Here is a 22,559-nt window from a genome sequence, read left to right on the forward strand (position 1 = left end):
TTGAGCAAGCAATGCATGATAAATAGTTAATTTAGTGTTATTCCAAATAAAACTCAACTTACCTTTAACTTTAGATGAAATGTCTTCCTCTCTGGGCTTTTAAAAGAATGATGTTATGCTCTTTTGGCTTTGTTTCATGTTAGTTGTTCTGTCTTCATGTGCTATAGCGAGACTGAAAGGAATTTCACACAAATGTCCATGACTCCAACGTGACATGCTTCTATATATTTCTAATACTCCAACTTGATGTGGATTTTTATGCTCTACCAATAACCCTCTGTTCAAGCCTAATCTTAAACTTAAACTGAACAGAAATCCCCAACCGTCATTCTAATTTTCATTCCCAGAGTTCTAAAGCTAGGGCTCCTTACCCCTTCCCAACTCTTAAAGATGCAGGCCCTAAATTACATATTCTGCCTTTGGAGGCAGCATATTAGTAGCATAACTAACTTCATTTTAACGTAGAAGAACTGTTTAATAATAATAACAATAATAATAACAAAAATATCAATAATAATAATAAAGCAGGGCATTGAACCAAACCAACACTGGATCTGGACCAAATTGGGGAATTATTGCCCCTTTCAAATGGTAGTTGTTGTTTGCCTGGATCCAGAAAGCACTGAAGGCAGCCAACGTCATATCTGAACCAAACATGGACAACTATGCATACAGTACAGGCGGGGATTGGGGGTGACTGACCTTGGATCTGGGAGTTGCAGTGCGTCTTTATCCAGAGGGCATTGAACCAAGCCAACGCTGGATCTGGACTAAACTTGGCACAGTTCCTGCGCATCGAGGCAGGAATTGGGGAATGAGTGCCCTTTTTCAAATGGGAGTTGTTGTTTACCTGGATCCAGAGAGTGTGATGAGACTTCAACGCACAGGCGCAAAGGCCTGCCAAGTGCACGGACACGAAGGCTTATTGCGGCTTATGAATTGTCTGTGGTGTGGTGGCATCCTCTTTGGCGCCTCAGCTGTCGGCACACTCCCCTTTCTCTCCCAGCACCGAAGGCCGAAACCAGAGGCACCAAAAAGGAAAGAGAGTGCACCGAGGGCCCAGGCACAGACAGGGACACTACTGTGCCACGTACCAGTAAGGCCTTCTCGTGGACCACCCTGAGAATTTCGGGGGGGGGGGTGAAGCACCTCAAGCCCCCCCCCCCCCCCGACTACATGTCTGATTCTGAGTTCTGTTTCTTTGGGCACATTAAGATTTGGCAGTGTTGGCATCAGGCCAGTATATTTATCTGATTATTTAGCCTGAAGAAGAGAAGGCTGAGAGGCGATATAGCAATATATAAATAAGTGAGAGGAAGTCATAGGGAGGAGGGAGCAAGCTTGTTTTCTGCTTCCCTGGAGACTAGGACATGGAACAGTGGCTTCAAACTACAAGAAAGGAGATTCTGCCTGAACGTGAAGAAGAACTTCCTGACTGTGAGAGCCGTTCAGCAGTGGAACTCTCTGACCCGGAGTGTGGTGGAGGCTCCTTCTTTGGAAGCTTTTAAACAGAGGTTGGATGGCCATCTGTCAGGGGTGCTTTGAATGCAGTATTCCTGTTTCTTGGCAGGGGGTTGGACTGAATGGCCCATGAGATCTCTTCCAACTCTATGATTCTATGATTCTATTCATCCTAAATTACCTTTGTTTTATTTTAAAGGTGTTTGTGGCCTTCCAGTCTATGCTTATTGTACTAGTCGGAGCTATGCCAGAATATCATCTTGACCATGAAGTGATTTCAACTAATACAGAACCTCTTGCAAAACACATCAGGTTTGCCAGTAACTTCACATCCATAGCAACAGAGGCAAGTACATGTTGTTATTAGTTTTAACATTTTCTGCATTTTAGATTTCTTCTCTCTTCCATATGGCTTCAGTGTTAAAAAACCTTGGGAGAAGTGCTTACTTTAGACTGGTTTCCATTTATAGTTTACTTTCAAATATGATTGTGGAATTTGCTGATGAAGGAAAATTTAAAATGTTACATCAACCACTTTCTTATCTAAAAGCATAGCTCACCATTCTAGCTTTTCTCCCATTTTTAGACCATGTATAGTTCAGATTCTAAACACTACTTTCAGTGAAATGTTTAAAATGATTTGTTAGTTTTGTAAGGTTAAAAATTCAACACAAAATGATTTATACTCCTTAACACAGCATGAATTATACTCCTTAGTGCCATAAATGAAAATATATTAATGTAGGATACCAGATTTCATGTTTACAACATTCTCACTCTTTAACCTTGTTCTGCTTACAATGTATCTCCTGGGGGAAAAAACCCCTGTATCAATATGCAGCAGTTGCATGCACTGGGGTGGGGTGGACTAATGGGCATGTGTTGAAGCTTTGAAACGCGATGCTGCATTGCCTTGAATCCTTTCAAGACACCTGCATTTTCTACACTCAGCATTTTGTGGCACCAAAAGGTGGCATCAAAAGAGACAGCCATACAATGGACCTCTTTCTAACAGCATTGCATCTATGGTGCTAGTGTTTAAATTGAATTGAAAGCAGATGGGAGTATGGATTGCTTTTTGCTTTCTTGACTGTGATTCTCTGTAGTTACCAGTGTAATTTCTCCGTGGTTTTTAAATAATAATAATAATCTTGTGAGAAGTTTGCTACCATCTCCCTGATTGGGACTCGGGACGGCTTACATGAGGCCAAGCCCAAACAACAAGTTACAGCAGAATAAAACCAAAATCGCAAACCAAAAACGCAGACAATAAACAACAACATCATATGTATTGTCGAAGGCTTTCATGGCCGGAATCGCTGGGTTGTTGTAGGTTTTTCCAGGCTATATGGCCATGTTCTGGAGGCAATTTTTCTCCTGACGTTTCGCCTGCATCTATGGCAAGCATCCTCAGAGGTAGTGAGGTCTGTTGGAAGTAGGAAAAATGGGTTTATATATCTGTGGAATGACCAGGGTGAGACAAAGGATTTTTGTTTGCTGGGGCTAGCTGTGAATGTTTCAGCTGATCACCTTGATTAGCATTCAATGGCTTGGAAGCGCCTGGGGGGAATCTTTTGTTGAGAGTGATTTCATGTGCCTGTTTGTTTCCCTTCTGTTGTTTTGCTGCTGTAATTTTTGAGTTTTTTAATACTGGTAGTCAGATTTTGTTCATTTTCATGGTTACTTCCTTTCTGTTGAAATTGTCCACATGCTTGTGGATTTCAATGGCTTCTCTGTGTAGTCTGACATGGTGGTCGTGATACTGGTCCAGCACTTCTGTGTTCTCAAATAATATGCTGTGTCCAGGTTGGTTCATCAGGTGCTCTGCTATGGCTGATTTCTCTGAGTGAGGTTGTATACCTACTCACCAAAGGCACAGCGGAAGAGCCAGGTTTTAAGGTTCTTTTTAGAGGTTTCTAGGGTAGGGGCTTTCCTAATCTCTCCAGGTAATGAGTTCCAGAGTCGGGGGTCCACAGAGGAAAAAGCTCGCTCCTTAAACAATGGGGTTGACTGCTCCCTGTAAGTCACCCCAGTTATTAATCTGGCTGCCGAACGTTGGACAAGTTGTAGTTTCTGGGCCGTCTTCAATGGTAGCCCCACATAGAGTGCATTACAGTAGTCCAGTCTAGAGGTAAGTAAGGCGTGGACCACCATGGTCAAGTCAGACTTCACGAGGTAAGGTTGCAGTTGGCGCACGAGTTTTAGTTGTGCGAAGGCCCTCCCGGCACCGTCGACACCTGCGCATCAAGTGTAAGCGCTGAGTCCAGGAGGACCCCCAAACTGCGGACCTGTGATTTCAGGGGGCGTGCAACCCCATCCAGCACAGGTTGCCACCCAATACCCCAGTCAGACGAGCGACTGACCTGGAGGACCTCTGTCTTGTCAGGATTGATCCTCAGTTTGTTCTTCCTCATCCAGGTTGTCACAGCAGCCAGGCACTAGTCCAGTATTAATTTATTTTATTTATTTGGGGTGCTTCTACCCCGCCCTTCTCAACCCCCTAGGGGGGACTCAGGGCGGCTTACAAAAGGCACAATTCGATGCCTAACAATTACAACATACAACGGAATATACAATACACAAATTTACCATATAATATCACAGTTATCACTAATTAAAACAATCAACAATATACTAGCAGCAATAAAAACATCTTGTGGTCAATGTTCACCAAATCCAGTCCGTAAACCATTTAGCATTGTCATTGTCCTTTCCTACTCTGGTCATTATTGGTTGTCTTTGTCCATCTGCCAGCTAAAAGAAGAAGCTAAAAACCTGGATGTGGGATCAGGCTTTCGGGTAACGAAAGGCTGATCCCACATCCAGGTTTTTAGCTTCTTCCTGAAGGAGAGGAGGAATGTTGATGTCCTAATTTCCCCGGGGAGTGCATTCCACAGGCGAGGGGCCACCACCGAGAAGGCCCTGTCCCTCGTCCCCACCAGTCTCGCTTTTGATAAAGGTGGGGCCGAGAGCAGGGCCCCCTCAGCAGATCTTAAACTCCGAGGTGGGACGTAGAAGGAGATACGTTCGGACAGGTACGCTGGGCCGGAACCATAAAGGGTTTTGTAGGTCAAAACCAGCACTTTGAATTGTGCTCGGAACTGGATCGGCAGCCAGTGGAGCTGACATAGCAGGGGGGTGGTATGCTCCTTGTATGACGCTCCGGTGAGTAATCTAGCTGCCGCCCGTTGGACTAATTGAAGTTTCCGAACAGTCTTCAAAGGCAACCCCACGTAGAGCGCGTTGCAGTAATCTATTCGGGATGTAACAAGAGCATGGACCACCGTGGCCAGATCCGACTTCCCAAGGTACGGGCGCAGCTGGTGCACAAGTTTTAATTGTGCAAAAGCCCTCCCAGCCACCGCTGAGACCTGTGGTGTCCTCGGGGCTTCCTTGGAGTCTGGTGGAAAAGAGTAGTGGAGTTGGATGTCATCTGCATAGAGATGGCACCATACTCCAAAACTCCAGATGACCTCTCCCAGCGGTTTCACATAGACGTTGAATACATGGGGGACAGAATAAAGCCTTGCGGGACCCCACAGGTCAACAGCCAGAATTTATATTCAGTGTACACTCTACATTATGTTCTGGTGAACAAAAGATGGCAGGAGTGAGAAGTTGGTTGGTGATTTATGGTGTAATGCAATGTCTGCTTCTACAGCAGTATATGTGGAATCTTTATGATTATATGGAATATTGCATCTCTGTGTTTTCCTGAAATCTCTGCTGAAAAAAATCATAAAATGTTGTGCATATGACACACTGATATACATGCATTATTCACAAACTAGATGATATTACACATGTCAAAGTTTTAGCTTCTTAATGAGCTCCCAAAACATAAAAAGGGCATTCATTTCCTTGAAGTATGTTTTCCTGAGCTCTTAAAAAAAAAAAAAAACCAGTGTGATGAAACATGTCAAATTGATAGTACTTTTATTCTCCAGCTTGTGATTTTGTTTGGGATGGGGAAAATATCAGGAAAATGTTCAATAATGTGTACTGTTCTATTATATGATATCAATAATGGACAAAGGTTCCAACTAAGCTTATTTGAATTTATCCCAACTTGTCAACTGAATAAAAGTCCACACATTAAAGTATGGGAGATTGAATTAGTCAAAGAAGCCACAACCTTGAATTTGCAAGATCTGACCAATGCTGTTGATGACAGAAGCTCTTGAAAATATCTCATTCATGGGGTTACTGTAAATTGACGCCAACTTAATGAAAATGGACCACAACAATGACACCAGTCCTCCCCTTCTTATTGAAATTAATAGCAATAAATCAGCTGGAAAGAAATCTAAAGCAAATTGTTTTTGCTAAAGTTTTAATCCCAACAGCAGTGAAACACAGGGTGAAAGTTTTCCAAGTTTTAAAATAAATCATCTATGTGAAGATAAATAAAATGCTGAATTGTCCATAGAATTGTTTTCTTCTATCACCCCTTGGCTCTGCATTCTATCCATCTGTGTTTACATTTACTACAGGCATAGTTCCTGTTGCTTATTTACCTTTCTCCACTACCCAGTTTAGATTACCACTCTATTGTATTGTTTTGTCTGCTAATGTTTCTACTGTTGCTCCCTAGCCCAGATAGCAAAAACTTCATTGGTTGCTCTAAATCTGTAGCTTCCTAGAATTACATTGAAAATGAGGGACAGCTGTTATGAATTCAGTGTGGTATTTTGCTTGTTACCATAGAAACCAATGTGAGATTACAGTTCTTACCTACGCAAAACTCTCATACCAAGGAACATCTTGATGAGCTGAGACAGATGTGTGAATGTGCTCCCCCTTGGAGGTTACTTTTGACTATGCCCATAGATTTTTCCCACCTGCCCCTTTTATTCAATTCTAGGATAGTCTAGTTCCATACATAACTAGATATTTTACATTTTTGTTGTTGCTGTGTAGGATTTTATTAGCATTTATTTATTTATTTATTTATTTCATTTACTTATACCCCGCCCTTCTCACCCCGGGGAGGACTCAGGGCGGCTTACAGTGGAGGCACAATTAGATGCCCAAAACAATTCACAAGCAATACAAATACAAACAATTCAACAATTAATTAAAAACATCAGTACATAATAAAATAATAAAACAGTCTCATGCTCAGGGTTCAGAGTCCATATATCCATTCCATTCCATTTGTCCTTGTCTATCATCAGATCCTTCAGTTAGCTGTCAGAATGACCAAAGGCTTGATCCCAGATCCAGGTCTTCAGTTTTTTCCTGAACGCCAAAAGGGAAGATGACGATCTAATCTCCCCGGGGAGTGAGATCCACAGGTGGGGGGCCACCACTGAGAAGGCCCTGCTCCTCATCCCCGCCAGCCTCACTTGTGACAGTGGCGGGGTTGAGAGCAGGGCCTCCCCAGAAGATCTTAAGCTTCGAGATGGGACGTAGAGGGAGATCCGTTCGGACAAATACACTGGGCCGGAACCGTATAGGGTTTTGTAGGTCAAAACCAGCACTTTGAATTGTGCTCGGAATTGGATCGGCAGCCAGTGGAGCTGACGCAACAGGGGGGCTGTATGCTCCCTGTACGTCGCTTCGGTGAGCAATCTGGCTGCTTCTCGCTGGACTAGTTGTAGTTTCTGAGCAGTCTTCAAAGGCAACCCCACGTAGAGTGCGTTGCAGTAATCCAGCCGGGATGTGACAAGAGCGTGGACCACCGTGGCCAGATCTGGCTTCTCAAGGTACAGGCGCAGCTGGCGCACAAGTTTTAATTGTGCGAAAGCTCTCCCGGACACCGCTGAGACCTGGGGTTCCAGCCTCAGCGATGAGTCCAGGATCACTCCCAAGCTGCGAACCTGCATCTTCAGGGGGAGTGTAACCCCGTCTAACACAGGCTGTAACCCTATACCCTGTTCGGCCTTGCGACTGACCAGTAGGACCTCTGTCTTGTCTGGATTCAATTTCAATTTGTTAGCTCTCATCCAGTCCGATACAGCAGCTAAACACCAGTTCAAGGTCTGGACAGCCTCCTTGGTGACAGGTGGAAAGGAGTGACAGATTTGGACATCATCTGCGTAGAGATAACATCTCATTCCGAAACTCCGAATGATCTCTCCCAACGGCTTCATGTAGATGTTAAATAACATCGGGGACAAAATTGAACCCTGTGAGACTCCACACAACAACGGTTGTGGTGTCGAACAGGTGTCACCCAATAACATCTTCTGTGTCCGTCCCTCAAGGAAGGATCGGAGCCACTGCAAAGCAGTGCCCCCGAGCCCCATATCCATGAGGCAACCCAGAAGGATACCGTGATCGACAGTATCGAAAGCTGCTGAGAGGTCCAGCAGAACTAACAGGGACACACTCCCCCCTGTCCCGTTCCCTGCGAAGATCATCTACCAAGGCGACCAAGGCTGTCTCAGTTCCATGTCCCGGCCTAAAGCCAGACTGTGCCGGATCCAGATAATCAGTGTCTACCAGAAACCCCTGGAGTTGTGTTGCCACCACACGTTCCATGACTTTGCCCAAGTAGGGAAGATTGGAAACTGGCCGATAGTTGTCGAATTGAGTGGGATCCAGTGATGGTTTCTACAACAGCGGTTTTATAATAGCTTGTTTTAAGCTCGCTGGAAATTTTCCTTCCTGTAAGGAGGCATTAACCATCACCTTCACCCACTCCGCCAAACCCCCTCTGGCTTCCTTGATCAGCCAGGATGGGCAGGGGTCTAGGATGCATGTGGTGGGTCGCACCTCTCCATGGATCCTGTCCACCCGACCGAATCCGCTCAATTTTATCCGTGAAGGATCGAGCAAATGCTTCACAGCGAGCCACCGAGTTGTCCGAGGCCTCGCATTTTGGCGGATTTAACAGGCCCCTGACAACTCGGAAAAGCTCCGCCGGACGATTCTTCGCTGATGCAATATTGGCTGTGATGAATGTTTTCTGAGCTGCCGTTATTGCCACACCGTAGGACCTTAAAAAGGCATTCAGGTGTGTTTGGGCTGGATTGGTGGGGTTCTGGCGCCACACGCACTCTAACCTCCTCTTCTTTCGCTTCATCGCTGCCAGCTCCTCGGTGAACCAAGAGGCTGGTTTAGCTCGGTTACTCGATAGGGGGCGATAGTGTCAATTGCCCTAGTCAACTCATTATTCCAATGAGAGACCAGAGCATCGACAGTATCACTAGCCAAGGAGGTGGAAAGATCCCCAAGAGCCGTCAGGAGTCCATAAGTCTCCTGGGGCGGACCATTCTAACGGGTCCACCACCCCTGCGGAGGTTAGGAGGCCCAGTTAGTCTAAATCTGATCAGGTGGTTATTGGTCCATGGCAACGGAGCAATGGTCGGCTCCTCCATCCCGTCACCCTCATCCCATCCCTGGACAAAAACCAAATCTAAAGTGTGCCCGGCACTATGGGTGGGACCCAATATTAGTTGGGACAGGCCCATGGTTGCCATGGCGGCCATGAAGTCCTGAGCCGCGCCAGAAAGAGGGGCCTCGGCATGGACGTTGAAATCTCCCAAGACCAGGAGCCGTTGGAAGCTCAACGCCATGTCCGAGACCACTCCTGCTAGCTCAGGTAGGGAGACTGTAGTGCAGCGGGGTGGTCGGTACACTAACAGAATCCCTATCCTGTCCCGGTCACCTATCCTGAAGCCGGCACATTCAAAGGAAGATGATTGTGGGATGGGACACCTGATCAGTGGAATAAAGTCCTTATAGACCACTGCGACTCCGCCTCCCCGCCCTCCAAGCCTTGGTTGGTGCTGAATGGAATAACCTGGTGGACAGAGTTGGGAGAGATTAACCCCTCCCCCCTCGTCCAGCCAGGTCTCCGTTATACAAGCCAGGTCGGCTCGTTCTTCTTGGATTAGATCTTGAATGATAGAAGTTTTTCCATTTACCGACCTGGCATTGAACAGCACCACCTTTAGCTTGGAGGGGCCACCATCCTGGCACCTCAGTTGTATATTGTCAGGAGTAGGTTTTGGGGTTGTCAAATTGTCATTATTAATTTCGGGCCGAATAGTAGCATTAATTTTTGGAGTTGTCAATGTCCTATTTAGAGTTTTGGGTCGAATTTGCTTTTGTCTTTGATTTCTAAGATCTTTGGAGGTTGCCAATTTGTTATTAAAAATTTTGGGCCGAAATGAATGTTTTATACTCCCTTTCCCGTATCTCCCTCTCCCAGTCACTACCTCTATGGCGGCCCCCCCACCCGCAGCCCCACCCCCCCGGGGACGTTCCCTCCATTTCCAGCAGTTGTAATCTCAATAGTGGACGCATACTCATAGTACTGATTATCTGTCTCTGGGTCCCAATATTCCCACCTCTTAATGCTATCTATTCCTTCCAGTGTAGCAAAAGCTGTAAAGTGCACTTGTGTTGATGCTATAAAGTGCACTTGTGCTAAAGTTGTTATAAGGTGCACTTGCGCTGAAAAAGCTGTAAAGTGCACTTGTGTTAATACTATAAAGTGCACTTGTGCTAGAGTTGTTATAAAGTGCACTTGCGCTGGAAATTGGAGGGATATCAATAGCAGCAAAGGTAAAGTGAACATTGACCTAGAGGTAGTATGCTGATGTAAACAGTTAGCAGGAACCCAAAGAACAGAACATAAAGTGCAATGGCTATGACCACTTGACCTAGGATTTTGGACCACTTAGTCGAGATATGGAATCTAGCAAGATCTAAAGTGCCTAGAGTAATGATATGGGATTTAGCAGGAACTAAAGTGCTTAGATTAAAGTGACTTTGTGCTGAGATAGTTCTAAAGTGCACAATAATGCAAAGAATGTCTACTATAAATGGATTCACTTTCCAACCACTCAGTCAAGACAGACAGTTCGCACCGAAGAACCTAGGTCCTTGGGCCCATGGAGCAAACAAGCTGGCACCCAGGGCCAGGTGTGAAGATGATCCCAGCAGAGCAGATGGTAATCCGTAATGGAGACAATATATGCAATTATTGGTAACTCAACAGCACCGTTTTACGGATTGTCCGTTGTATAATGGATGTTATTTGCACTTTTTGTCCTGACCTCAAGGGGCAGTGTGGAAGGAATGAGAGTCTGGTTCTTTGGTATAGAGCTCTGAGGATTGTATTAAAACCCTGAGTCATGAGCGGACAGACCAGAGACGTGATGGTAGAGACAAAAAACGTCACGGTCAGCACCAGTCCTTCCGGAGATGGAAACAGTGGACGCAATGATAGGCGTCATATAAGATGGCAGCAGGTTCGACACACGTTCAACACAAGATGGCAGCGTCACAAGAGCGGTCGACACAATCAGTCTGGACAGCACAATGATCAGTCAGCACAACAGTGGATGATCTGTACAATGAAAAGCCGGGCCTCCCTGGGCCTAAGGCGCCTAGAGACAGCGAAAAACGCAGTCCCGCCCAGGGCCAGTAGCCAAGCCAAGGTGGTCAGGCGAAGGGCCGGCTGAACGGCAGGGGGCTGGCGCAATGGAAAGCCAGTCGGCCGAACGGCAGGGGGCCGGCGCAGTGGAAAGCCAGCCGGCCGAACGGCAGGGGGCTGGCGCGATGGAAAGCCAGCCTACCCAGGGCCAGGGGGCGTCGAGGGAGCACGAGGGACGTCGAAGCGCCGGGCAGGAAGCAAGCAGCGGGCGCCAGCTGGAATCAGGCCGAGGAGCAGCCGCGCGCCAGGCCCTCCAGTCCAGCGGAGGCCACGATGACCCAGAACGCCATCTGCCTCCACCCGATGGCCTGGGCGCAACGAGGGCGACGAGGCCGGCTCACGCCGCAGCGAACCGCCGAGCAGCTGGAACGCCGAGATGGCAAGCGACCAAAGCAGTGAAGCAGCGGCGCGCCAGCCGCGGAGCGGAGCGCCAAACAAACGCCGGGCGGCACAACCAGGACAGCATCTCGGTAGGCCCTCCGGCAGTAATGGCGTCCGCGGCGGTGGCAAGGTCCTGCTTCTCCCCGGTGTTGTGAGGGGGCGGTCAGCGGTCAGGGAGCCAACATCCCTCCTGGGCTGTGGCTCAGTCGAGGTGGTCTGGCGGCCGCTGTCATGGCTGGGAGGGAACGTTCTTGCTAGGCCCTAGATGGAAAAGGCCTCGGCGTTCTACCTCCCCTCTTCTCCCTCTTCCTCTTAACTCCTCTTTATCCCCCTCCCTTAGAAGGGAAACTCGCCAAAGGCTCTCCAGGGGGTTCCTTCAAATCCCTGGGGGCTGATGGAGGCGGTTGGGGGTTGGGGGAGTCTAGATGAGGGGGATTGTGTTCAGATTGAGTAGTCTCACCAGACCGCTCCTCAAACCAGCTGTTAGTTCTCCGCCATCTTACCGGAAATCACAGAGAATAAAGTAAATCATGGTTCCAGCAGAGAAAGGCGTTGGTTTTGGGGGTGCTGGAATGGATTAATAGCATTTCAATGCATGTCAATGGGAAAATTTACTTTGACATACACACTTTTTTAATGACCCCCCTGGCTACCAAAAGAATTAAATTCATATGTCAAGGTATCACTGTACTGTAATGCACTCTACGTGGGACTTCCTTTGAAAAGTAATTCAGTTGGTCCATAGCAGCTGGGTTATTAATTGGGGATGGATAGCAGCAGCACACAATTTTTTGCCATAGCTTCATTGGCTGCCAATTTGTTTCCAGGTTTTGACCTATAAAGCCCTATATGGCTTGGGTCCAGTCCTCCCCTTGGCTGAGAGGCCGGCCAATCTTAGTGGAGGAGGGCTTTTGGTGGGAGGATTCACCACTAAAAGGAAGAGGACAGGCGAAGAGATCGTCAGCCTTCTCTGCCAAAGGGGTTCCTAAGAGCATCAGAAATATATGTTTTCTGATGGTCTTTGGCGACACCTCTGAAACCCCCTCTCAACCCCCCCCCCAGGAGTCCCAACACCCAAGTTGAGAAACACTGTTCTAAAGTCTGACATTATGAGTGGGTGTGTAATTTTTAAATGTATGTTAATATTTTACGTTTAATAACACAAAAGGCTTAATTGTTTTTCAATTTTTATCATCATATTTTAATGCGTTTGCATTGTTTTGATTTCTTGTTAGCTGCCCTGAGTCCCTATTTTGAGAGAAAGGTGGATAACAACAAATTTATAAGTAAATATACTGTATCAATGTTAACAATATACTAACTTTACAGAGAAATAGATGGTGAGGTGAATAAGATCAATATGTTTATTTGGTATTTAGGTACATTACACATTTGTTAATAGCTACTCATCATGAATTTTGGCTATCCCTTTGAAAAACTTGGCAACACTACATTGCATAGCATGACGTCACATAACAAGAGCATTGCAGTGAAGCAGCAGGAAACAACAATACACTAACATGCCATCTTTAAACTTCATGTCTTCCTAAAAGCTATGTTATATCCAATAAAGCGGTTAGGAGTGAAAGGGGGAAGAATAAGACATCATGGTGGCAAAAAATCCGATTCCTGCTTATTGCGTACTTCTTAAACTACTGTATTTTCAAATGCAAGAAGATATGTATGCAAGAAGATATGTACACTATCCATCTCCCCCCCCCCCCAAAAAAAACCCCTTCTATCTGACTTCAGCAGACATTTTCTTTTTAGCAGTTGGAGGAGTAGCACCTGTCAAACTGAGCCTGGATTCACTACTTGACAGGAATGGCTTCTTCACCCTGGGGTTGACAATGCCTTTATTCTGACATCATAATGTCCTTCTTTAGCTTGTTGTACAGATTATTTGATATAATCTAGAAAGACACCTAAATCCTTACTGATTTGTTACTATGTTATAACTGACAAGGACTCCATCGTGTTTTCAACAGTGGTATTTAATCAGACATGAAGCTTATAAGGTGAGCCTGGCATCATCCTTGTACTTTGCTGGGTTGCTTATTGGAAATATAATATTTGGCCCATTATCGGATAAACTGGGCAGGAAGCCTGTGTACCTTACAGGTAAGTTGATAAGGGGAAATGGTCTCTGACAATGCTTTGCCACATTTCCATTTTGGCTGATCATGTTAAGTCTTCCTGTAGTTGATTAATGGTTAATCTTTAAAATATGTGTTTGAACATTTTTATGCAAAACTGTAGAATTTTATACAAATCTGACAATTGAATTTGACAATTTCTCAACAAATTTTTAAATGGCAAAAGTATACATGGTCAAGGTAATAATTACATATTCTAAAACTTCGTGCTTCAGTATAGCCATAAAATGTTATAATAGATACAGGTTTTACCTTTTAAAGCTCTAAATGCTTTGGGTTCATGTGATCTGAACAACCAGTTCCACTAATGTGAGCCTACAACAGCATAAAGCTTAGCATCAGGAAAGCCAACACCTTTGACACCCCACCCCTCAGATTTACTTATAGCCTTACCACTGCTGGCGTTGAGCTTCATCACTGGTTAGAGAAGAAAATACTTGTTTATTCTCATCTGTATTTGGTACTTTTAGAACTTTAACAGCTGCAGTAGCTCTCTGTGTGTGGCAGACGCCAGGAAGGAGGCAGCTGATGAGGAGGGCCCAAAGAGGCCACCTCCTTTCTGGCATTTGCCAGGATGCCCCCAACCTCCTGTTTAAGCCCAACCACCACCTCCAACCTCTTTTTTAGTCCCAACTGGGGCACTCGTTTCCGTAGCAGAGATTGGAGGCAGCAGCTGGGCCCAAAAAGGAGACTGGAGGCACCCCGGCTGAGGCTGGGAAGAGGGTGGGCAATGAGGAAGACGCAATGAGGCCACCTCCTTCCTGGCATCAGCCAGGGTGCCTCCAGTCTCTTGCTTAGGCCCAGCTGCCACCTCCAGCCTCCACTGCAAGAAAAAGCATACTGGATGGGCTTAATAAGGAGGCCGGAGGTGGTGGTTGGGCTTAAATAGGAGGCTGGAGGTGCCCTGACAGATGCCGGGAAGGAGGTGGACAATGAGGACGTAATAAGGCTGCCTCCTTCCTGGCCTCAGCCAGCGCCTACAGCCTCCTGTTTAAGCCCAACCACCACATCCGGCCTCCTTTTTAGGCACTCTTTCCTGTGGCAGAGGCCTAAACAGGAGGCCGGAGGCAACCCAGCCCAATGAGGCCGCCTCTTTCCCAGTGTCAGTGGGGTACCTCCAGCCTCCTGTTTAGGCCCAGCCATTGCCTCCGGCCTCCTTGGCTCTCCCTGACTCCCGGAGGCACCCCAGCAGCCATTCTGGGGAGGCAGAGGAGGCGGGGCCTGAGGAGGTGGCAGCGTGACCCCCCAGAGACAACCAATTGACCCCTCTGGAAGTTGCAATCCCCAGGTTGAGAACCAGTTGGTTTAGATGCTTGCTGTTGACAATTTATAAATGTAATATCTAAATTTAAATAATTTTTATGCGGGAAGTCTTAATTTTTGGTCACACCAACATATGTGTTTGCGATATTCACTTCATGTTGACTACATCATAATAATCATAATTATAATAACAATAACAATAATAATAATAATAATAATAATAATATAAACTTTATTTGTATTTCACCCTATCTCCCCGTGGGGACTCAGGGCGGAGTCCAACATATGACAGCTAACATTCAATGCCTGCATAAAACAAACAAATACTGAAATAAAATCCCAGAAAAACCCCATATATGAAAATAACATTAAAATCTAAAATCAAATTAAAGCCTAACATCATTAAATTAAATCTAACATCAATAAATTAAACGACATGTAGTCAGAGAAATTATATAATAACATATAATTAAACAAAACATCCACATTGAATTACATCAGCCAGCAAGGGTTAACAAAACGGTGTGGGTTGGTTATGTAGTCAAATGAGGTCATTGGGCTGGCGTGGACCAGGAAAGCCCAAATACAAATAGTTCTCCATTAGAGGCCCGGCAGTGATCTCTCAACCATCTAATCCTCCTCCTCTCCATATGCTAGTGAGCAAAAGTAGGTCTTCAGTTGTTTTTTGAAGGAAAGGAGGGAGGGGGCCGCTTTATTTCTTTAGGGAGGGAGTTCCAGAGGTGGGGGGTGACCACAGAGAAGGCCTTCTTGAGATGGGTATGGGACCAAGAGCAGGGCCTCTGCTGATGACCACAGTGCCCAGGCTGGTTTGTAAGAGGAAATGTGATTGGTCAAATAGCCTGGACATGAGCCATTTAGCGCTTTAAAGGTAATGACCAGCACTTTGTATTTAGCCCAGAAGTAGACCAGCAGCCAGTGGAGCTGCCACAACATGGGAGTGGATCTCTCTGTACGGGGCTCCTATTAGCAATCTGGCTGCCGATCTCACAACCAGTTGAAGCTTCTGAACTATCTTTAAAGGCAGACACACATAGAGAGCATTGCCGTAGTCTAAATGGGATGTGATTAAGGCGAGGACTACCATAGCCAGATCTGATGTCTCGAGGTATGGGCGCAGCTGTCGCACAAGTTTTAATTGTGCAAAGGCGCTACTGGCCACTGCTGACATGGGGTTCCAGGGTCAGCGATGAGTCCAAAAGCACCCCAGACTGCAAACTTGTGTCTTCGAGGGGAGTGTGACCCCATCCAACACAGGCTGCAACCTCACACCTTGGTCTGCTTTCCAACTGAACAAGAGTACCTCTGTCTTGTCTGGATTTAATTTCAACTTATTAGTTGTCATCTAGTCCATCACTGATGACAGGCACTGGTTTAGGGGCATTGTTAACATTTCTCCATATTTATGTTGCATATGTTATCCATGTAAGTTACACTGCCATATAATAACAGGATTGCTCATAACCAAGATTTTAGCTAAATGATTTTAGCCATATTTGAACATGCTTTTGTATGTTCATATTTTCAAATATTAAAAGAGGGAAGAACTAGGATTTCACCCAGGATTAAATAACTAGGTGTTATTTACCCATTTGGCATATTTTCTCATCATGGAACACTGCAAATGAACTTGATAAATAGCTTGAAGTGAGTCCCATTAAAGTAATGGGCTGTGTTTCTGTGTAGGATAGGATTAAGATACATAATGGGTAATATTTCCAATCTGTATGTGTTTTGTGCAGGCCTTTTCTTTGATGTCATTTTTGGGTATGTCTCAGCATTTGCTCCAAACTATGAAATTTTTGCAATGTCACGCTTTTTTGTTGGGATTACAAATGGTGGAATGGCTCTAGTCTCTTTCGTTTTGACACAAGAATATGTTGGAAAATCCTTCTGGGCATTGACAGGTAAGATATGACTTGGGTTAGTTTATAGAAGAAATTCTAGCAATTTAAGACTTTTTCAGTAGATTTAATGGTTAGAATGAGTCAGTATTCAAAATCCAGACTCCATTTCCCCCCAGATTTCTACCTGTAAGGATTTTTGTGTGCTTTCATCCAGAGAACTGCTTTTTGTAAAAACTTTTTGTACAGTGTTTTGTTTTGTTTTTTAAAACAGACCTTGTTCTTAAAACACGCATTGCTAAGGTCTCTTACTAAGCAGCTGAGGAAATTGCAGGACTCTTTTCTACCATTTTGCTCCCACTCCCTCCTAATAAAATATTCCTTATAAGAATAATGGCTCACAAAATTTATAATAATGGTTTTCAATGCAAACCCACCCCTTGCCTTCAGGATAAACATAAGGCATTTATTTTTCTGGTTTGTTGGTGGGGAAGATGGCAGAGAGTGAAACACCCTGACAACGTCGTTCCATGGATTTCTTACTAAGAACTTCTAAAAACTAAAACTAAGAATCCTAAACAGACTGAAGGTCGAGGCATGTTAACAAGATAATTTGCTGACTTCTACTAAAAGGAGTGACAATTTAAGCTAATTTGAAAACCTGAAAAACTCTTTTATCAGAAGACTCAGCGTTTCTCTTGAGTTGTTTTTCTGCTGATATCTATTGCAAGGTAAAGCCCCCCCCCCCCTTACTGGATGGTCCTTTCCTTCTACAAACAAGAAAAGCAGAGACAAGGACATTTTACTCTTTTATATTTTTATCCATAGTCTATTATTATTTTTGTTGTACTTTTTAATCACTGACAAGGCTTATTGGTTCTCTCTCTTTTAATTTGTAATGGGAAAAAGAAAGAGAGAATGAGCTCTCCCAGACAAACAGAATGGCAAAGCAAGCAAATTGCTAAAGAATGGAGAGGTTTCTCCAAAGGAGGATTCTGTATCTGACCTTTTTTGCAGAAATAAGTATGAGTTACTTCAAGACAACTCGACTGATAGCTGCTTTGAGGTGATAACTGAAGACAAGGGGAAAATAGATGCTGAAAGTAGCATCGTGATTAACCCCACAGAGCATAAGGAGTCTATTTCTGTTTACGAACTATTATTTTTCTGGTTTGGAGAGCCTGAACAACATCTAGATAGTTTTTTCCTAGATTTCAGTGTCCAGGAAATTTTTTTTTACTGTATATAGAGAAACCTACATTATCACCATCTTTTTCCTCTCCCCAAATTAGAATCATAGAATCATATAGTTGGAAGAGACCTCATGGGCCATCCAGTCCAGCCCCCTGCCAAGAAGCAGGAATATTGCATTCAAAGCACCCCTCACAGATGGCTATCCAGCCTCTGTATAAAAGCCTCCAAAAAAGGAGCCTCCCCCGCACTCCGGGGTAGAGTTCCACTGCTGAACGGCTCTCACAGTCAGAAAGTTCTTCCTAATGTACAGCTGGAATATTCTTTCTTGTAATTTGAAGCCATTGTTCTGCGTCCTAGTCTTCAGGGCAGTAGAAAACAAGCTTGCTCCCTCCTCCCTATGACTTCCTCTCACATATTTATACATGGCTATCATGTCTCCTCTCAGCCTTATCTTCTTCAGGCTAAACATGCCCAGCTCTTTAAGCCGCTCCTTATAGGGCTTGTTCTCTAGACCCTTGATCATTTTAGTCACCCTCTTCTGGACACATTCCAGCTGGTCAATATCTTTCTTCGGTTGTGGTGCCCAGAATTGGACACAGTATTCCAGATGTGCTCCAACCAAGGCAGAATAGAGGGGTAGCATGACTTCCCTGATCTAGATATTATACTCCTATTGATGCAGGCCAAAATCCCATTGGCTTTTTTGATGCTGCATCACATTGTTGCCTCATGTTTAATTTGTTGTCCACAAGGACTCCAAGATCTTTTTCACACGTACTGCTGTCGAGCCATGTGTCCCCCATTCTGCATCTTTGTATTTCATTTTTTCTGCCTAAGTGGAGTATTTTGCATTTGTCACTGTTAAACTTCATTTTGTTAGTTTTGGCCCATTTCTCTAATCTATTAAGATCGTTTTGAATTCTGCTCCTGCCTCCTGGAGAATTGGCTATCCCTCCCAATTAGGTGTCGTCTGCAAACTTGATGATCATGCCTTCTAAACCTTCATCTTAGTCATTAATAAAGATGTTGAACAGGACCGGGCCCAGGACGGAACCCTGCGGCACTCCACTTGTCACTTCTTTCCAAGATGAAGAGGAAGCATTAGTGAGCACTCTCTGTGTTCGTCCACTTAACCAATTACAGATCCACCTCACCGTAGTTTTGCCTAGCCCACATTGGACTAGTTTCCTTGCCAGAAGGTCATGGGGGACCTTGTTGAAGGCCTTGCTGAAATCCAGATATGCTACATCCACGGCATCCCCCGCATCTACCCAGCTTGTAACTCTATCGAAAAAAGAGATCAGTTTAGTCTGGCATGACTTGTTTTTGATAAATCCATGTTGACTATTAACGATGACTGCATTTGTTTGCAGACCACTTCCTTAAGAATCTTTTCCAGAATCTTGTCTGGTATTGATGTGAGGCTGACAGGACGGTAATTGTTTGGGTCCTCCTTTTTTTCCCCTTCTTGAAGATTGGGACCACATTGGCCCTTCTCCAATCTGCTGGGACTTCTCCCATTCTCCAAGAACTCTCGAAGATGATTGCCAATGGTTCCGAGATGACTTTAGCTAGTTCCTTCAATATGCTTGGGTGTTGTTGATCTGGCCCTGGGAGCCCGTTTAGAGTGGTCAGGTATTCCTGGGTGACTTGTTTCCCAATTTGGGGTTGGATGTCCTCTAATCCCTCTCCACTCCATCTTGCTGAGATTGAAGGTGACTTTCTTTTTGTGAGAAGATCGAGACAAAGAAGGGGCTTCCTGGTTATCCTATATAAACCAGCGTCTGAACCCAAGGGGCAGCTGGGCTTCCACAGAAGTTGAGGAAGCAGGAATCCATTTTGTTTCCTTCTGCTTCAGGATAAGCTTTGTTTAAATTTAACTGCTTTCAGTGCTGCTTTGTTTGAGAGGTGGGGCTTCCTGAGTTTAAAAATTAACTGCCTTGTTTGAGAGGCGGGGCTTCCTGAGTTTAAAAATTAACTGCTTTGTTTGAGAGGCGGGGCTTCCTGGTTATCCTATATAAACCAGCATCTGAACCCAAGGGGCAGCTGGGCTTCCACAGAAGTTGAGGAAGCAGGAATCCATTTTGTTTCCTTCTGCTTCAGGATAAGCTTTGTTTAAATTTAACTGCTTTCAGTGCTGCTTTGTTTGAGAGGCGGGGCTTCCTGAGTTTAAAAATTAACTGCCTTGTTTGAGAGGCGGGGCTTCCTGGTTATCCTATATAAACCAACTCATACACTCAGTAACCTATACTTTCACCCCTGCATACAGACAACAACATCAAACACACACCAAGAGGAGGTCATTAGCAACCTCCAGATGGAACAAACATGAAAACTTCCCGTCTCATGCACAAGCTGTGGCATGTTCAGCTTTTTCACACTACAATTACTCCATTACATCTGCTCCAAGTGTAAACAGATCACTCGCATGGAACACAGGATCCGACAACTCGAGGACCGTATTAAGACCCTTAAGGACATTCAGGAACTTGAGCTGTTCTTAGACACCACACACCACACTGTCCTAGACACGCAGCCCATATCACACCAACATTACGGGGAGGCTCAAGAGAACAGCACCTCAGATGTGGACAACCCTCAGGCTTGGAGAAATGTCATCCTTAGAAGGACACATAGGACCCGGAAGCCTCCTCAGAATACTTCCGCTCAGCTGCAGTTACACAATAGATTCCAAATTCTCACACAACTATCACCTGACCAAGAAACACAACATATTGGGGAAGACCAGAATGGCTTAGATACTGATCAGTGGCTCATCCTTGATCAGTGTGAGGGGATAGCCCTGGCTGGGACAACACTTCACAACATTCACACTTGCAGAATCGTGCAGGTGTACCATCCCCAACCATAGACCAGGTGCAACAGGAACACATACAGGAGAACCATAGGCTCTTGGACGAATCTCAATGGATTGTCCTTGACGAAACCGGGGATGTCGAGGAGGAGGACAACACTTTTCACCTACACAATTCACACCAACAGGATCACTTTTCTGGAGACCTACACACTACATTGCACAAAAGGGGCCCTGTCATTCCCGAAAGTAAACAGGTCTTGGTAGTAGGCGACTCCCTCCTTAGAGGAACGGAAGCTGTCATTTCCAGACCGGATGGGATGGCTCAAGAAATATGCTGCCTACCGGGGGCAAAAATACACCATATCACTCAGAGGCTCACCAGGCTCCTCAAGCCCTATCACCGTCCTCCCCTCATGTTGATTCATGTAGGAACCAATTATGCTGCAAGGCATACGTTTCAAAAGATCACAAATGATTTTCGAGCTCTAGGAGCAAAGCTAAAACAATGTAATGTACAGGTGGTATTTTCATCCTTCCTCCCAGTTGTAAGACACGGTCCTATAAGGGCCAGAAAAATAGTACAGGTCAGTGACTGCCTTAGAAAATGGTGTCAGGAGGAACGCTTTGGCTTCCTCGACCATGGCCTGCTATTCCAGGAGGATGGCCTACTGGCAAGGGATGGGGTGCATCTCACACAAGTAGGAAAACACCTTTTTGCTCACAGACTCGCAAACCTCATTAGACGCACTTTAAACTAGGTCCACCGGGGGAGGGGGACAACAGCCTTGCGAACACTACTTTACCCATAATGTCTGGGAATCGCCAGAAGGCTAAACGGAGGGCTGCACAAGCACAACAAGGACCAAGTACCAAAAGCACAATAATCCCAATTAAACAGCTCAAGGGAAGATCTCAGGGGCTCACATGTCTTTACACTAATGCACAGAGCATGGGAAATAAACAAGACGAACTCCAATTTTTAACACAACACCACAAATATGACATCATAGGGATCACTGAAACCTGGTGGGATGACTCCTATCGCTGGAATGTAGATATCGAGGGGTATAACCTCTTTCACCGAAACCGAACAAAGGGGAGAGGAAGCGGAGTAGCCTTATATGTCAAAAACTCTTATGCTGCAGAAGAGATTCAAGACAGCAATCTGGGAAACCAGCTTGAAATCATCTGGATAAGAATCAAGGGAACTGGGACTCAAAAAGATGTCGTTGTAGGCGTCTACTACAGACCCCCAAGCCAGGAGGAAGAACTTGATGAAGTCTTCTGCCAACAGTTGACCAAACAGGCACAGAAAAGAGATGTAGTAGTCATGGGCGATTTCAACTATCCCGATATTTGCTGGAAAACAAACTCGGCCAAGAGTACAAGGTCCAACAAATTCCTCGCTTGCCTTGCAGACAATTTCATGGTCCAGAAGGTAGAAGAGGCAACAAGGGGATTGGCTACTCTTGATCTCATCCTAACAAATGCGGAGGACCTGATCGATGCAGTCGAAGTGGTAGGATCCTTAGGGGCAAGTGACCATGTGCTCCTGCAATTTGAGGTACAAAGGAAGGCCGAAACTAAGACAAGTCAAACCCGCATTTTGGACATTAGGAGAGCTGATTTCCAAAAAATGAAGGAAATGCTGAGCAGCATTCCGTGGACACAGATACTAAAAGACAAGGGAGTTATGGATGGATGGGAATTTCTCAATAGTGAAATACTCAAGGCGCAATTGCAAACCGTGCCAACAAAGAGAAAAAATAGGACAAGTGCAAAGAAGCCAGAATGGATGTCCAAAGAACTTCTAACTGTGCTAAGACACAAAAGAGACATGCACAAGAAGTGGAAAAAGGGAGAAATCACCAAAGAAGAATTCAAACAAATGGCCAACACCTGTAGGGAAAAGGTCCGCAAGGCTAAAGCAAAAAACGAGCTCAGACTTGCTAGGGACATTAAAAACAATAAAAAGGGCTTCTATTCTTATGTCAGTAGAAAAAGGAAAAACAAGGAGGCGATAGGACCTCTTC

At 45.2% G+C, this 22,559-nt stretch overlaps 1 protein-coding gene and 1 long non-coding RNA gene across 6 annotated transcripts in view; one reads left to right on the forward strand and one right to left on the reverse strand.

Moving 5' to 3' along the window:
• The window catches only part of LOC132771208 (solute carrier family 22 member 15-like), a 105,765-nt gene that overhangs the window by 24,838 nt on the left and 58,368 nt on the right, over positions 1–22,559 (forward strand). For all 5 annotated transcript variants that reach the window (XM_067465667.1, XM_067465666.1, XM_060768924.2 and 2 more), the window contains exons 2-4: positions 1,661–1,807; positions 13,222–13,354; positions 16,413–16,577. In XM_067465667.1, the coding sequence (XP_067321768.1) occupies positions 1,661–1,807; positions 13,222–13,354; positions 16,413–16,577 (445 nt within the window). The remainder of the gene's footprint in view (positions 1–1,660; positions 1,808–13,221; positions 13,355–16,412; positions 16,578–22,559) is intronic.
• The window catches only part of LOC137096494 (uncharacterized), a 43,162-nt gene continuing 20,690 nt past the window's right edge, over positions 88–22,559 (reverse strand). Inside the window, exon 3 of the long non-coding RNA XR_010909494.1 lies at positions 88–172. This is a non-coding gene — a long non-coding RNA (uncharacterized lncRNA). The remainder of the gene's footprint in view (positions 173–22,559) is intronic.

Source organism: Anolis sagrei, chromosome 3 (assembly GCF_037176765.1).
Source record: "Anolis sagrei isolate rAnoSag1 chromosome 3, rAnoSag1.mat, whole genome shotgun sequence".
In the NCBI taxonomy this organism is placed as follows: Eukaryota; Metazoa; Chordata; class Lepidosauria; order Squamata; family Dactyloidae; genus Anolis; species Anolis sagrei.